General features: G+C 38.5%; 1 protein-coding gene across 1 annotated transcript in view; it reads left to right on the plus strand.

Moving 5' to 3' along the window:
* Fry (FRY microtubule binding protein) overlaps positions 1–14,244 on the plus strand; it is a 431,398-nt gene that overhangs the window by 183,701 nt on the left and 233,453 nt on the right. The window contains exon 3 of the mRNA XM_023715059.1: positions 10,327–10,380. Coding sequence (XP_023570827.1) covers positions 10,327–10,380 — 54 coding nt within the window. The remainder of the gene's footprint in view (positions 1–10,326; positions 10,381–14,244) is intronic.

The following is a 14,244-nucleotide window of genomic DNA, read 5'->3' on the forward strand; positions in this document are numbered from 1 at the left end:
GATCTATTTCTTTCCTGTATTGCTCATTCTAGGAATCCATCATTTTTCTAATCTCCTCTATTTTTTTTTATCGATGTCTTCCTTAGAAGCAGTTATAAATTGTTTTACTGCAGTGTTTTTTTCAGATGGGTTTTCCTTCCTATGTTTCTGTAGTTGATTCTTCAGATGCTATGAGTTCTGAGAATTCTTTTTTTATTTCAGAAAATAATTTCACTCTGATTTCCTCTGTAACTTTCTGCTGTTGCTTATGTACTATCGATGCTATTAATTCATACATTTGAGATGAGCTAGTGTCCTCTGCACTTGTTCTGGGTGGGCATTGGGTTTCCTCCATATGTTTCTGCATTTGATTCTTTACTGCAGATGTTATTAATTCAAGCATTTCTTTTTTCCTTTCCAATCTGAGTTCCTCTATACCTCTCTGCAGCTGTTTGTTTATTTCAGAAGCCGTTGATTCATTGCTTTCAGCTGTGTGATTCCCAATTTGTTCTGTGTTAGTGCCCTCTGCACTTGTTATGAGTGGGTTTGGGGTCTAAGATTGCATTTTGCTCCTTCTCGTTGTCATTTTGTGTAGCACTATCTTCTGACCTTTGTTGTAGATCTTTGTTGCAGTTGTAACCTTAGCACCTATTGAAGTTCAGGTGGAGATCTACAAAGTTTGGATTTATCCAGCTGTGCCTGGCTTGGGTCTGGCTGCTGTTTTCAGTTCCTTCCTGTTGCTGCCCTTGGGGGTGAACCTGTTGTGCTCCTCTGGCAAGATGTTCTGCTCTTGGACTAGCTGGGTGGTTCTGTCCCTACATCCTCTGCAGGGATTTCAGCTGCAGGTTTTCACCCCAGGCCTGTATGCCAGGCCTGAGCTGAGTCTGGAGGGGATAAGGTGGCGTAGGGGTATAGGCAGCTCTCCCACACACTCAGTGGGCCTGGACTAGGACTGGATCTGGGGGTTCCTGGAATGCGGCAGAAATTCCTACTCGGCAGGCGGGTTGGGGGAGGTGCTGCAGAGTGGGGGGGGGGCGTTCCAAGGGGGTGGAATAGGGTCTCACCCTGCCGCGCCTGGGCTGGGACCAGTAGGTCCCACTGGTGCAGGGTTCCTGGAAGCTCCGCCACCTTATTGAAATATCTTTGAGGGCAAATAAGTTATATTTTTCTAGATTATTGAGTCTGATTTGTGTGAGTCATACTTGGAGTTTGGGGCACCCAAAATTCCAAAGTCTGAAGTCAAAAGTAACTTCTTAAGTGAAATGTCTTTCATAAATCTTTGTGGATTTCTCACCGCCTATCAGCTGTCCCGCATGAACCATCTTTCCTCTTGGAGGTTACAGATACACACTGTGTGAAAGCTCTGACACACATTGCTGGTACCCAGTGCAATTGTTTCAGAATTGAAGTGTGCACTGATGGCTTTCCTCTGTCCATGTTAGGTGGATACAGTCACAAAGAGCTTTTATTGTTCGTATTTTTCTAAGAGAAGGGTGAGGAGTTTGAGATTGTCCATGGTAGCAAATAAGATGTCCAAACAGGAAGCCTTGCTCTTTTCCTATAAAAATACTGAAACTTCTGTAGAATTCTTCAGGACAGGAGAAAGTCCTACTCCAAGGGCCAGACAGCAGTGTTTTTGATTGGGAAAGGGGGACTCCATTTGGTGTCTAATGCAGCACAAGATACTTGACACCCTCATCTTATTTATGGAATAGGGAAAAAAGAAGAGCGGGTCCCTTCTCACTCCACCAGAAAAGGATAAAATGGTGGATAAGTGCTATTGAAATAGGTTTGAGAATGGTTTATGCCATCCTTCAACGTGACACATGGTAAGCCTTTTTTATTAAGAACAATGACAGAAGTGATATATCATGACTTGTCTTTAGTAGTTTGTATTATTGTGGAGAATTTAAGCTTAAACACTCAACAAAACAGCCTGATGAACACTCCACTCATCTTGAACAATGATCAATGCATAGCCAAATTATTGCACAGTCCCTGACCTTCCCTCCAATTTTTAAAGCAAACACTTGATGGAGATCAATATGAAGCACTCTGAGCAGGATTTGAAATTAACCAATTGGCTTTCCATGTTTACTTGTGAGTCTGTCCAAGGCCTAGCTAGGCCTCTTGTGTGGAGATGGTAGAGGATACACAGTAAGTGAACCTCTATGAGTCACTGGTCTCAGCTGAGGCATGTAGTGGCCTGTGATGCCCTAATGCCTCAAAGGACAAACAAGGCCACATCTGAAGATACCTGGTTCCAATCTCAACTAGATAAAGCCTGTAGCTGTAGGCATCTCACTCCTGTAGTGAAGGCCTTCCTGGAGATAGCATAGTTCTCCTAAATTAATGTAATGTATTACTTGGAGAAATCCTCAAACTGTCTCCTAAAACCCTGCTCAGATTCACTTCTTTAGTATGTCCCTCCTTTATTTGATAACCAAATAAATACTAGCTGAAGTTATTCCCCCAGAGAATCTTGAATTCTCATAGAAGGTTTTAAATCTCCTGGAGCCCTAAAATCATACCACTAAACTCTTTTATTTAAGCCTTCGCAGTCTACTCATGTGGTAGACTGCAAGTCTGATCCTTGCATAATAACTAAGTGACAATATTAAACTGTTAAGCACTAAACATCCTCGGCATCCACAGGGGATCAAGAGTGCCCCTCCTCCACATGATCAAGTCTGATGTATTTGCAGGAACCTGCACACATTCATATGCTTTAAATCATCTCTAAGTGATTTATATTATCTAGTATGATACATCACATAAATAGTTTTGTTATACTGTATTATCTATAGAGAAAAGGGAAACAGTATGTGCGCATTCAGTGCAGATATAATTCTGTTCTTTTTAAAAATATTTTTAATGTGCTTGTGGTTGAATTTGTTAATTCCAGACCCACAAGTATAGAGGTTTACATGTACTAGAAACCAGATCATTTTATCTTTAAGCATTTATAAGGTATCTGACTTTTTTATTTATGCATTTTTATTAATTACATATTTCTAATACATAATTACATTCACTTGGGGAGCTAGTATAAAATATATCGTGGTCATTTTCATCCCTTTACCCTCACCCTTTCTCTTCTTTCTGATCCTCTTCTCCACCTCCAAAACAAAATCTGCCTTTTTATTTGCCTAGCTACTTAATAAGACCCAATCTCAAAATAAAAATTAAGAAGGTTGGGAATCAAGCCCCATTACTGCAATATTAGTGATTAATAAATAAAAGATTATTTTAATGAAATTTCAGCACCATTACAACACTTGAAAAATTAACAATAAACTCTTAACATCATCAAATATCCAATAAGTGTTCAATTGCTAGGTTTTCTTTTAGCAGATTGCTTCATTCCATATGCTGAAAAGAGGCACACACTACAATAGCTTTTCATAAAATTCAACAACTAGACCTAGGTGGTGAGGTACTGGCCTTGTATGTGTAGGGTGCTGGATGGATTCTATCCCTATAGCTGCAAAATAAAATAATAAAATCAAATAGTCTTCCAACTTTCTTACTGAAGAAACATCTTTCTCTCACAGTTTCCTGCAGTTTGGATTTTGTTGATTACAGCCCTGTGAAATAGCATGACATTGTCCTCTAACTCCTGTATTTCCTGAAGATTGAAAATTAGAACTGAAGGCTTGGGCAGATTTCAGTTCCCTCCTTATTTCTCTTTCCTTTTGCTTCCTTCCTTCTTCATTTGCTCCCTTACCTCCTTCTTTCCCTCATTCCTTTTTTTCCATCTTTCCTTTCTTCCCTAATTCTCCTTTTTCCTTCTTTCTTCATTCCTTCTTCCATCCTTCATTTTTAAAAATGGTTTACCACTGTGATATTCTCATCCCCCAGGTTTACCCTTAATCCTCCTAACACTGATAAAAATCTGTATTGATGCACAGATAATCTGGACAGTACTTAAATGTGAACTTCATTCTGGGTGACCAAAGCCATCTTTCGAAGTACATTGATGTAATTCAGTCATTTAACAAACCCTGATAATGAGTTTGAGCTGTGTACTAGGGAAGTGGAAAGACAGACACGTGACCCCATGGTGGAAGTGCTGACCAGAACATGTGATGGCTAACAGGTCAAGTAAACCTAGAGAGGAACTTAATCTTGGAAGTGACATTTGAATCAAGTCTTCCACAAATTATAATTAAGAGCGTATTTGTGTAAAAATAGTCAAGAAAGAATTATGTTTTTTAGTGAGGTTTCAATCTTGAGTGGTTGGCTAACGAACCTGATTACCATGTATGGCCACAATTATGGTATCAACTTGACCTGCTAAAGAAGATGTGACTTGCAAAATGTTTCTTTCATGTGTATGTGAAGATATGTAAGTACAGAATGCCTTATCAGCTTCCCACCCCCTTGGTAAAGAGAATAAACAACTATTAGACATGAGAAGCTTCAGGATGTGGGTGGACATGATCACCTTCCTTCCCTCATTGTGGCAAGATCCTCTTTTGGGTAACAGTGAAAGGGGATTGCATTGTAGATTACCAATATGTGGCTTTGTGAGTTGTTGCAAGAGTCTGCAGACCCACAGATGTCCCAAGCATTAGCTTTTGGCTGAACTTAGTATTTCCCAAATAGATGCATTCCCACTTTTCTAATGCACATAAGTATTGTTGCTGCTATACAAAACCATTTAAAATGATCACCAAAGCCATAGTATTAGTTTTGTCATCATGTATGGTTTAATCAATAGATTCTAAAACAGTATTACTATCCTCTTCACTTGGGGTGTGACTGGTGTTTTGGTGAGAATTCCTTGACAATTTCTAGCATGAAGAGGTTATCTTCATAAATAGAAAGTGGGAATGGTAGAAGCACATCCCAAATACACTTAATGATTAAAATGGTAAATTTTATGTTGTATATATCTTGCCACAATAGTATAAAAAATGTAACATACCACAAAACATGTTTAAACATAAATAGACACAAAGGTATCCTCATATTTGAAGAAACTAGACCCCACTGCCTAGAGCTTTTATTTATTTTGCAAATGTTAGCCAGTACTACACCATGCTCCACATGTGACTTAAATGTTGAGAAAAACAGGTAGAGGTTGGTGTGTCCAGAGCTTTCTGTTGAGTGGAGCAGTTCTTGGAAAATCATTTACAAACAAAAGTGTTGTGCAGCACAATTTAATAGTATAGTACATCTCTGCACTCTGATAAACACTGTGAAAGAAGCATGTGAGAATTTGAGTTTCAGAGGACAGGTGTGGGTGGTCCCACTGTTGGAGACAACTCAAGAAGGGCTATCCAGAGGAAGTGGTAGTTGAACTGAGGTTTGAATATGAACAAGTAGAGATAGCCCTTGAAAGAGATCACTGGCCACTTTTGTGCTAATTGTTGGTCCAATGACAGTAATCTTTTGTTCTTCACTATTCCACCCCAGCACGTACCACCCAGCATGACACATGTGCAACTTTCAGTAACTGTTGAGTAATGAATAAAGAAAACACTGAGTATGAATGCTCTTACTGGGATTGTACCAAGGGTGTTTGTGGGACCTCGGGCCACCTGTTTCACTTCTTTAATTTTTACTTTTGTATTTTAACTGATTTTACTGAGAACTTCAGAAGTTGATGTTATAACTTTTATTTAGGCAGGAAATGTTCTTCACTGTGGTTGCTGAATTTGTCTTCTTGTCCAATCATCTGTGTCTGTGGTTTCCTTAATTCCTGTTCTTTCCTCATTTTTGTATCTACTCTCTGAGAATGTATCAGTTCTAGATCTTCCATTCTAGTATGTTCTAATATGTTCAAAAGTATGTTTCATTCTTTTGAAAGGGTTATTAGCCCAGTAAGAATATTATATTTTTTTCAGTGATGGTAAACCTTTTAGAGTTTTCAATGACACAAAAAGCCTGTTATGGCATGCACACTGTAGGTTCCCCACCACAGATTTAGATGACTACATGTGGAAGACAAGTTGGGGATTTACAAAGGCTCTCATTTAAACTTTACATGTTTGAGAGAGCCCACTATGTATGTTGCGTCAAGAACAAAGACTACCTGGGTGGGAAGAAGGCTTGCATCTTCCTTAGATATATGTGATTTTTGTGAAAGTGAGACAACGAGGTGGTATGTTTGACCAGGTAAGTGTAACTGAAGTTTCCAGGTTATCTGTATTACCCAAAGTGAAACTTAACTGGGTTTAGTTTGGTTTGGTTTGGTTTTTGGTGTGATTTCTCATTCAAAGTGAAATTTAGGAGTAGAAATAACTTCTATTGTAGATGGTTAAGTTAGGTATAAATATAGGCAGTCAGACAGGACTAAGCCCTTGAAGGAGGCAATGCAGAGGAGGAAAACACATTACAACTGGAGGTGCATCTGTTAAAGGCCAGGCCTCGAGATAAAGAAGGAATGACCATCCTCCCCAAGGAGTAAGCAGTAAAGTGAAGGTTATATTACAATTGGTGTCACATAGCCCAGTAAAATCTACATAGACATTATTCACCCAGGTGGGTGAACAAGACCTCCTGATCCGTCTCTTCTTAGAAAGGTCCTTGTTCTTTCCATGTACACTTGCTATGTGTGACTTGCTTCCCCACTGGATCAATATTACCTAAGCAGTCAGACTTGTAATCTTGGTTGCTCATAGTGTTGACCTGTATTGTACCCACCTCATGATTTTGCTCTTGAAATCACTCTTTGAGAAGTGGACTTGTTGGTAGCTCACTTTCAGGTCCCATCCTGTTTCTCAGAACCTAGTTCTCTCAATAAATTTTTCCTACTCTTAACTTCTGTTGTTCCTTAAAGTTCATTCTTTGAGGCTGCCAGATATGGATATGTAAGGTTGGTCAAACAATATAAACACTAACTTTTCTTGCAATGAACTAGTAGAAATTAGTAGCACATGCCCATTGACCACATAACTAGAATTATCTGCATTATCTATGCAGCATGGGATTTTTATTATTTTTACCTAAAGACATCTCTTTTTGTATTTATGACAAATACAAATGTGGTGGGGTTTTTTTGTTTGTTTGTTTTTTTAAAGCTTGGTTTTTCTCAATACACCTTTAAAGGTTTTTTAAATTGTTTCATATCTGGTCAAGTTGAGATTTTTAAGAACAAAAATAGTTTACAGGGGGCCAGGGAGATGGCTCAGTGGAATAAGCGCTTCCCTGGCAAGCGCAAGAGTCTGAGCTCAATCCCCGGTTCCGCAAAAATAAAAGTTTACAACTTGATTTTTTCAAAAAAAAGTCAACAAACTGCAGGCACCTATTAATAAATGTCTTAAATAATAATAAAAAAGAAATTAGTAGCACAATTATGTCAGATATAGATATATCCTTTTTTTCTGCTTGTCTGCTCCCAGTTATTCTTTCCTTTTTGAGTAATTTCTTTCCCTTTCACAGTGTTGGTGGTACCTTTTGGATCTTATTTACACCTTGTTAATTTCCTGTCATCTTGATTTGAAAGTCTGCATGGTTTATTCTCTTTAAAATTAAAAAAAAAAACATTCTTTGATTTCAGGGAGCACACACTCAGCATATCTGACAGTTAATCTACCAGGCTGGGATTTATATTGTTTTCCCTATATCACTTCCATAGCAAAATGGTCTACTGCAAGGTTAGTGAAGGACCTCTAACATAATTACAGATGTGATGATGGTTGGGGAGACATTTCTGCTGACCTTTGTCAATGCCAAGATTATTTCTGTAGGCAGTTATATATGGTACAAGGTCAATCATGTGCCCCAAAATTCACCAGTTACACATAGTAAATGTGTAATAGATAAATTTTTCTTCAACAACAGTTTTTTTTACAGACCTTACTTTGTTTCTGTGTCTGAGGACTTGGAATTATGTATCACTTTCAACTTTTTTTTATTACCTATCAAGTTCAAAAATAAATACTAAAATTTTTTAAATTATTCTCATGATTTTTGTTACGTGTTTTCAGTTCAAAACACAGAACCTCTATTGCATCATATTCTTTAGCTAATTTATAAATAATATATATTATATACAATATGATACTTTGATACATGTACACTTTGTACATGGAGTAAATCCAGATAATTACCATATCTATCACCTATCACTTCACCCACTTTTCTTCATGTATGTGTACATATTTCATAAGAACATTTAAAAATCCACTTTTGTAGCAATTTTCAGCTGAATAACATGTCTGTGCTGGATCTCCTTAGTTGTCAGTTTGACTGAATTTAGAAGTTCCTGGAGAGGTGATTGGATTTGGGGGTGTTGTACTCATCAGTGGATTACTCACTGGTGTCTGAAGCTGAACATGGGACTCAGTAGGAAAAGGAGTCACTGAGCCTGCCTAGGGAGGTGCAACTCACTGGTTCCCAGCCCTGGGCTCTGCCTCATCACCACCTTACCATGAGCAGCTCTGCTCCATCATGCTCTTCTGCTGTGCCCATTCTGCCTTGGAGCCCTGACCCTCAACAGAAAAATCCCCTAAAACAGTCAATCAAAAGAAACCACTTTTCTTTAGGTTTCAAGTGTTAGGAATCTTGTCCCAACAATGAAAAGTTGACCAATACAGTGTCTTTTTCCATGCAAACTGCTATAATAAATTAGCATAAACTAGGTAATTTGTAAGAAACAAAACTTTATTGCTCACTGTTCAGAAAACTAGAAAATACAAGATTAGCGTAGCAGCAGCTTTGATGTCCAGTGCAGGCTTTCTTCCTCGAAATGATATCTTCTTGCTGTTTCTGCACATGGGAGGAGACCCACAAGCTCTCTCAGCACTAATTCCATACATGATGATTCTGCCCTTATAATCTAATCATTCCTTAAGGCCTTACCTCTCATCAGCAGCTTAGGGCTAAAGCCTTAACATACAAATACCAAGGATGCATTCAGAGCACATACTGCAATCACTATGCTTATACAAGAAATCTGCAAACTCAATAAATCTCCTCCTGCAAACTCATTCCTCCTCTGTAATGAAAATTCAGTATCCATTTCTTACCAGATTCTGGGGTGCTGGAGATAATTAGAAGTGATTTCTAGGTTCTTTCTGTCCCAAAGAATTGAATGCAACAAGTGTAAATAGTGGCAAAGTTTCACATTTGTTATAGGCAGGAAAACAACAGAAAGGTAGAAAAACAGGTTCTGCAGAGCAAGTTTGGATGGAGGAAAAAATAAAAATACACCCTACAGTGTAAGGTGGACCACTGTGAAGAGGCAGGGTAGCAGGTGCTCAACAGCAAAAAGCTGCCATCATGTGTAAGTGATGCTACCAAAAACCTGCTCGAGTTCTTGGGAGAGGTTCACATGCAGGTTTTGGGAGCTCTTTTTCCATGTGTCCTACTATCTTGTTAGGTCCCTTTGCTAACTAGTTTTGGCCATACCATATATTTCTGTTTCTTGAACCGACATCTCCCCATTTCTCCTTTACCCACTTACCCCCAGCCATCCCGCTAACCACCATTTTACTACCTGCCTGCCTTTCCATTTGTTTGTTTGTTTTGAGACAAGGTCTCACTATGTATTCCCAGTTAACTTCTAACTTGAGTTTGATTCTGTTAAATTCAGTATGCAAGTGAGATTGTCCAATATATTTCTATGTCTGTCTCTTACCATTTAATTCCAGGTTCTTCCAGTTGCAACATGGATTGCAGTATTTACTTCTTTTTTAAGGCTATTATGCCATTTTAAGTACACTGCATTTCCTTTATCTGTGCGTCCATCTGTAGTCAGTTTGATTCTTTATCTTAACTGATGTAAATAAAAGCTTCATGAAGATTGGCATGCAGCTGTTCTTCAAAACACTTAGTTTCATTTCCTCTGGATATATACTCAGAAACGGCTTTTTTAAAAAAATTTAAGGTACCTCTATACTGAATTCCTTAATGGATATACCAATTATATCCCCACCAACAGTATGGAAGGGTTCTCTTTTCTTGCCATCCTCACCAACCCTTATCTTTTGTCTTTTTTGTAGAAGTCATTTCAATAAATATGAGGTGATATCTCCTTGTGGTTTCAATTTTCATTTCCCTGAGCATTAGATTATTTATGCTTTGGTCAAGGAAGATGGTTGCCAAAGTTGGGAGTGATGACACACACCTATAATCCCAGCATCCTGAAAGGCTGAGGCAAGAAGCTTGCAAGTTCAAGCTCAGTCTGAACAACTTAGAGACTTAGTAAGATCCTATAAAGTCCCTGAATTCAATCCCCACTATTGAGAAGTGGAGGGTGGCTACCAATAGTCAGAGCAGACATGACAAAACATTCTGTAAAGAGATAAATGAATGAGAAGATTGTAACAATAACGTTTATTTTATAATTTTAAAAGTTTCAATAATTATTCTTACATATATTCTTTTTCTTTGTAGGAAAAGCCATTGACAAAATCTCTACAGCGTGGAGAAGACCCCCAGTTTGATCAAGTATGTAACATATATTTTATATTTCAAAATGCACAAAAGGCAAGGCCTGGATGCTCACACTTATAGTGAGAATTTTCCTCAAATAGAGTATAATATGTGGTTTTAAGAAATGCGCCCTCCAGCATTCATAGTTCAGTTTTATGGATGTTCAGTCAATATCTTTTGATTTGATTTAGAAAGAACTAGCAAGTATAGCAATAATATGAGTAGGCCTTCAATTAATTGTTTCCTAAATCTTTCTCTGCCAGAATTTTAAAAACTGATAAGAGATAGTTTAAAGGAACTTTCTTTCTAAAACTTCAGATTCTTCTGAACACATGACACTGTGTGGTGATCAGGTCTCTGCACGAGAGCTTATTCGAGCTTCCATCCAGCATATTGAATGCCTAATGTTGTCAAGATACATTGTGCTGGCACCAGTTTTTTAAAGTCTAGGATAACTTAAGCCCTTCATGAATTCACAGTCCTAGAAAAGAGCAATTACTTCAACAATGCTTATAGGATCTTACATTCTAATAAGAGAAATAATACATAAAATTAACAATTCAAGACAGAATAAATGCAAAGAAAGTGCTTTAGAAATAGGTCAGAACTACCAGGAGTAAGAAGACATTGGGTTCTACATGGTACGCAGTGACAGCAGGGATCAGAATCTGTGGGATCTTTGTCCCATGACTTCAGGAGGCTGTAGGGCCACTCAAAAGTGATAGATAATTGGACATCAGAGAAAGTTGGAGAAGTATTTGTGTTTTGTCCTAAATTTCTGCAGCTGATGACATAGAGGACAGTACCTCTTCTTTAAAAATCTTGGTTTGTCTTCCGTGCAGTTGCTTAGTTCACAGGTGTCTGTATATATAGCTAGTCAGGGTGAGAATCACTGAAGATGGCAATTTATAATAGTAGGTTCATGCTTGGAGTGCCTGTCATTCTGGTCTTCTGAATACAGGCTGCTTGTCATGACATGCCAGTTGCTGCTGTGCTGTCTCTCAGGTAGATGATTGTTCAAAAAGAAGAGGGTGGTGAATGAAGGCAGGAGACAGGAAAAGGAATGTTGCAGGACTGTCCTGCTACAAGGTTGAATATGGTTAGATTTCTGGACTTGTGTGTAAACATAAGAAGTATGTAATTCTTTATGCCTATTTTTAAAATATATTTTAATTTTTTAAATGTTTTTTCATCACATTCTATAGGGACTTAAAGTTCAACATATCAATACTTGATGAAAAATACCTGTTCCATGTTATGCCTAAGATGTTTGATAGACAGATAGTGAGGTTAAGCTTAACAGCCTAAGTTGTATGGTAATAACAATAAGCTTCTCTTCTGGATGGTTAACAACCTTAGTTTGCATACCAAAATTAGAGAAAAAGGAGGGCTACAAGGAAAGCCAACATTTTGGCCCTAGCCTTCCAAGGTCAATTAAGACTCAGGACATATGAGAACTTGTACAGTAATGTCATGTAACTCAGTAGTGTCCCAAATTTTCTGATCAAGGAGATTTTGGGGCCAAAGAGGAAAGTGATCGATGATGTAGAGTGTGCCTAAGGAGAGTCACATGGAGAGAAAACATTCTCTCAGGCTTTCCCAGAGAGCACATTGGCCAAGCAATGGCTGTGACTCATCCACATGGCTGACACTGACAAAGATTCTACAATATGAGGTACAGGATCTCAGGATAAATCCTGAGGGGATTTCACTGATCTTATCAGACCCAAAAGCTACAGCTCTTGTTGTATAGGTCTTGCTTTACCTTGTTCTTAACCATCCAGCAGAAAAGTATAAAAACGAAGTATGAGAAGTAAAGCCATGGTGTTATGTTGAGCTGTAGGGGACTCAGGTCAACAGTTTCTGACATTGTCAGTCAAGTGGAAGATCCAATACTATTATGGACTACTGGACTCTTTCAGAATATTTTGCTGAGTTAACACACCTTTAATATTCAAATGGTGGAACTAAACAGAAAAGGGGATACAGATGAATATCCATTTTGTATCTGTGTATTCAAAATGGTTAGGATAGATATATAGTTACATTCTCTTAATGAATAGAGGGATTTGGTCTAATAGTGTTTGTAAATAGGATATCATGTCTGCATCTTGTACAGCAAATAACCACTAGGAAGAGAGTATGCAATGTGTTAATTGTTGAAACTGTCCTAGCAGTTTGATTTGAAACTGTCTCATTGCTATTTGTCTCTCAATAAAATTATGGAAAAATAATCTTGGTTTGTGCTGACATCAGAGCCACAGTGCTGTACCATGGTACACACAGAGGCCTGGACTACTTAGGGTGGTTTTTTGTGGTCTAATTGAAGGACATAGAGAGTACTCTTTCATAGGGCTTTGAAGCTGACTTCAGTGCAGAATGCAGAGAAAGTATTTATGGTTGTGCACATCTGGATTTGTGTGATCCAGAAGCATCATGCTGTGAAGACAAAGTCCTTCATTTTCTGTTATGATCTATTCTGTAAGGGTCACTTCACACAGTTCTTTTCATGGTCAGCCCCTGAGGCTGTTATAAACTTGGGCTTCCTATGTTTCTGGAAGGGCTGGGTTTTTTCTAGAATTGTTTTCCAGGTTACTGCTGAGTCTTGGGGTAGACTGCTTCTCTGTGTATCATCTTTCCTAGTCAGATCATCACTGATAATGTCACCTGCTGAGATTCTCAGAGAACTTTGGTGAATATGTACATGGTGTTTAGTGTCATCATGTTGGAAATGGGAAAATAATGGCTCTTACTGTTCTATTTATATTTATGTAAATATTTATCATCCAAGGGTTTGTTTGTCTATTTATATTTTGAGACAGGTTCTCACTGTGTAGTCCAGACTAGCCTTGAATTTACTATGTAGTCCCTGCTGGCTTTGAACTCAGAGTGATCCTCCTACCTCAGCCTCCTGAGTGCTGGGATTACAAGCATGCACCATCATACCCAACTCATCTAATTTCCGTGTTTCATTTTATTTTAGCTTTTTTGTCACCATCTTTCCCCACACACACACACACACACAAGTTTTTTTCTTCAGCCTAATGTACCTCTTTATGTTCTAGGAAAATACGACTTTTAATTTTAATGATTATGGTGAAGAGTTAACCAAAATAATTTGATTTAGATACAGTTTCTCATTTTTTATTCAAAATTGTATTTCTGCATTTAAACATTGTAGAAAATAGCTGTCTTTCAAATTAGGCAGGTCTGAAGGGCCAGCAAGATAGCTCAGCGGACTAAGCACTTGCATAGACAAGCACAGGGACCAGTGTTTGATCCCTGGCACCACATGCCATGCCAGCACCATGCCTGGGTGCATTGAGCCAGTGATAAAGTCCAAGCATGGTAGCACATGCCTGTAATCCCAGCACTAGGGAGGCAGAAAACAGAAGGATCATTACAAGTCTGATCTGCATAGTGAGACCCTACACACACACACACACACACACACACACACACACACACACACACAAATTAGGCAGGCCCAGGTTAAATTCCCAACTTCAATACTTAATTAGCACAATTACTTTTCACCTTGCAGCTCATAGTGCCAACTAGGGAGCCATGTTCTCAGTGTCGTCTGGATCCCATTAGATATACAGCCTCCTGGTGCCACCCCAGAGCTGCTGATTCTTCACCTTAATTTGACCCCAGGTGACCCGCCTGTGCATTAAGTCCTGAGGAGCCCTGCTCTGTGTCATAGATCTGTATAGTATAGATGCTCTTTAAAAAGTGTGAACTAGTAATGTGATAGTCATTGAGAGCTTTCCAAAAACAAATAGCACTGCTCTCTTATGAGAGAGCACAATCTATAAAGTCTGTCTCACGATAAAGAGGTAGCAAGATTCACAGGCAAGGGCCAGTGAGACTTAGCAG

The sequence above is a fragment of the Octodon degus genome, unplaced genomic scaffold (genome assembly GCF_000260255.1).
Source record: "Octodon degus isolate 3935 unplaced genomic scaffold, OctDeg1.0 scaffold00038, whole genome shotgun sequence".
Lineage (NCBI taxonomy): Eukaryota > Metazoa > Chordata > Mammalia > Rodentia > Octodontidae > Octodon > Octodon degus.